General features: G+C 68.1%; 1 protein-coding gene across 1 annotated transcript in view; it reads left to right on the top strand.

The window, feature by feature from the left end:
* Positions 1 to 5: 5 nt before the first annotated feature.
* SGSH (N-sulfoglucosamine sulfohydrolase) overlaps positions 6 to 1,756 on the top strand; it is a gene marked incomplete at its 5' end in the record, with an annotated part of 5,764 nt that continues 4,013 nt past the window's right edge. Inside the window, 3 exon segments of the mRNA XM_015559742.1 lie at positions 6 to 36; positions 1,107 to 1,384; positions 1,466 to 1,554. Of these exon segments, the coding sequence (XP_015415228.1) occupies positions 6 to 36; positions 1,107 to 1,384; positions 1,466 to 1,554 (398 nt within the window).

Raw genomic sequence — 1,756 nt, 5'->3', positions numbered from 1 at the left:
ACCGGGCGCGCCCCCGCCACGTGCTGCTGATCCTGGGTGAGTGGCCTCGCTCCCCCGCAGCCCTCACTGCCGCCGCCCGGCTCCCTCTGCGGCCCTGACACCCGTGGTCCCTCCGTGGAGAGGGAGGCGGGGCAGGCTCGCTCACTGCGGGGTCTGCAGGGATTGCCCCGCATTCAGCCCCCCACTCCTTCGCCGGCTGACCCTGCACCCCTCCCCTGTCCAAAGCCCCGACCTCGTGGTCCACAGAGCCCAGCAGGGAGGCCAGAGCGGGGCGATGCCCACCTCCCCAGAGGCCTGCGTGCCTGGGGCTCCGGTCTCCCAGCGGCTTCTCTGACGCCCAGAGCTGAGGGTCAGCTCTCTCCCACCCACACCCTCTTCCTCAGCCCCTTCCCTCCCAGAATCTCCCAGTCCCCCTGCTCTTAGGAGACTTCCGGTTTGGGACAGCCCGGCTGTCACAGGGTAGCCCTTTCTTCCCCTTTTCTGAGGGCTGGCCCCGGGCCAGGGCGCTCTGATTAACCCTGTGGTCTGTGGCCAGGCTCAGCTCATTGCAACCCGGCCGCCCTCCACTGAGGGCTCCCTCAACAACCCCCCCAGGCACCAGCGGAGCCCTGCCCACGGATCACCTCCTTGTGCCAAGCCCAGTGCTGCCCCACCACACCTGCCTGCTAACGTGCCCCCTTGAGCTCCCTGCCCACCTGAGGTCCCTGCCCACCTGAGCACCCTGCCCACCTGAGCTCCCTTCCCACCTGAGGTCATGCCCACCTGAGGTCATGCCCACATGAGCTCCCTGCTCACCTGAGGTCATGCCCACCTGAGCGCCCTGCCCACCTGAGGTCATGCCCACCTGAGTGCCCTGCCCACCTGAGCGCTCTGCCCACCTGAGTACTGCCTGCTAACATGCTCGCTGGTTTTCACGCTTGGCTGGTAACACTGCCACTCGGGTATCATGCCTGCTGAATCAAATGCCCACTTGGTAATGCCCACCTGGGTGGCTCGCCCACCTGGGCATCACTGGCCAGGCCACTGCCGCAGGACCCAGCTCTTCCCTCCCACACACGGCTGCTCCTGAGCCCCGCTCACCGTGTCCGGTGTCCCCCGCCTCCTAGCGGATGACGGAGGCTTTGAGAGCGGCGCCTACAACAACAGCGCCATCGCCACGCCGCACCTGGACGCCCTGGCCCGGCGCAGCCTGGTCTTCCGCAACGCCTTCACCTCGGTCAGCAGCTGCTCGCCCAGCCGCGCCAGCCTCCTCACTGGCCTGCCCCAGGTGAGGGGCGGGGCAGGAGCAGGGCCTGGTGGAGGGGAGCCCTCCCTGCCCGCTGGGTGTGCTCACCTCCCATGCCCCACTCCCCACATGGCATCCTCTGGTGAGCAGGTGCACGCTGTGGTCCCCTGAGGCGAGGCCGTGAGGAGGCGCCTTCATAGAGGGGCCTGTGGCCTGAGCGGACACTCCGGCGGCCAACAGGCCGCTGTGGGCGGGCCTCTGAGGGGGGAGCCTTTCGCCATCAGCTGGTATCTCCCCGGTCGGAGTGGTTATAGCCACAAGTTTACCCCGTAGAGCAGCCGGGTAGCAGGCCTGCGCTGCCCCTCCCCCCACGGTGTGCGCTCACACAGAGGAGCAGGGCAGTCGGCCAGCAGAGGCTTGGTGCACCTCCTCCCATCTCACATCTCCTGCTGATGCGCCATGGCGGTGGGGAGTGAGAGTGCTGGCCCCCGAAGGCTGAACAGGCCGTGAGGGGCCGGGGTGATGCGCTGT

This window comes from Myotis davidii, unplaced genomic scaffold (genome assembly GCF_000327345.1).
Source record: "Myotis davidii unplaced genomic scaffold, ASM32734v1 scaffold211, whole genome shotgun sequence".
Classification (NCBI taxonomy): domain Eukaryota; kingdom Metazoa; phylum Chordata; class Mammalia; order Chiroptera; family Vespertilionidae; genus Myotis; species Myotis davidii.
Note: the sequence above shows the minus strand (reverse complement) of the source record. Positions and strands in the feature narration are given on the sequence as shown.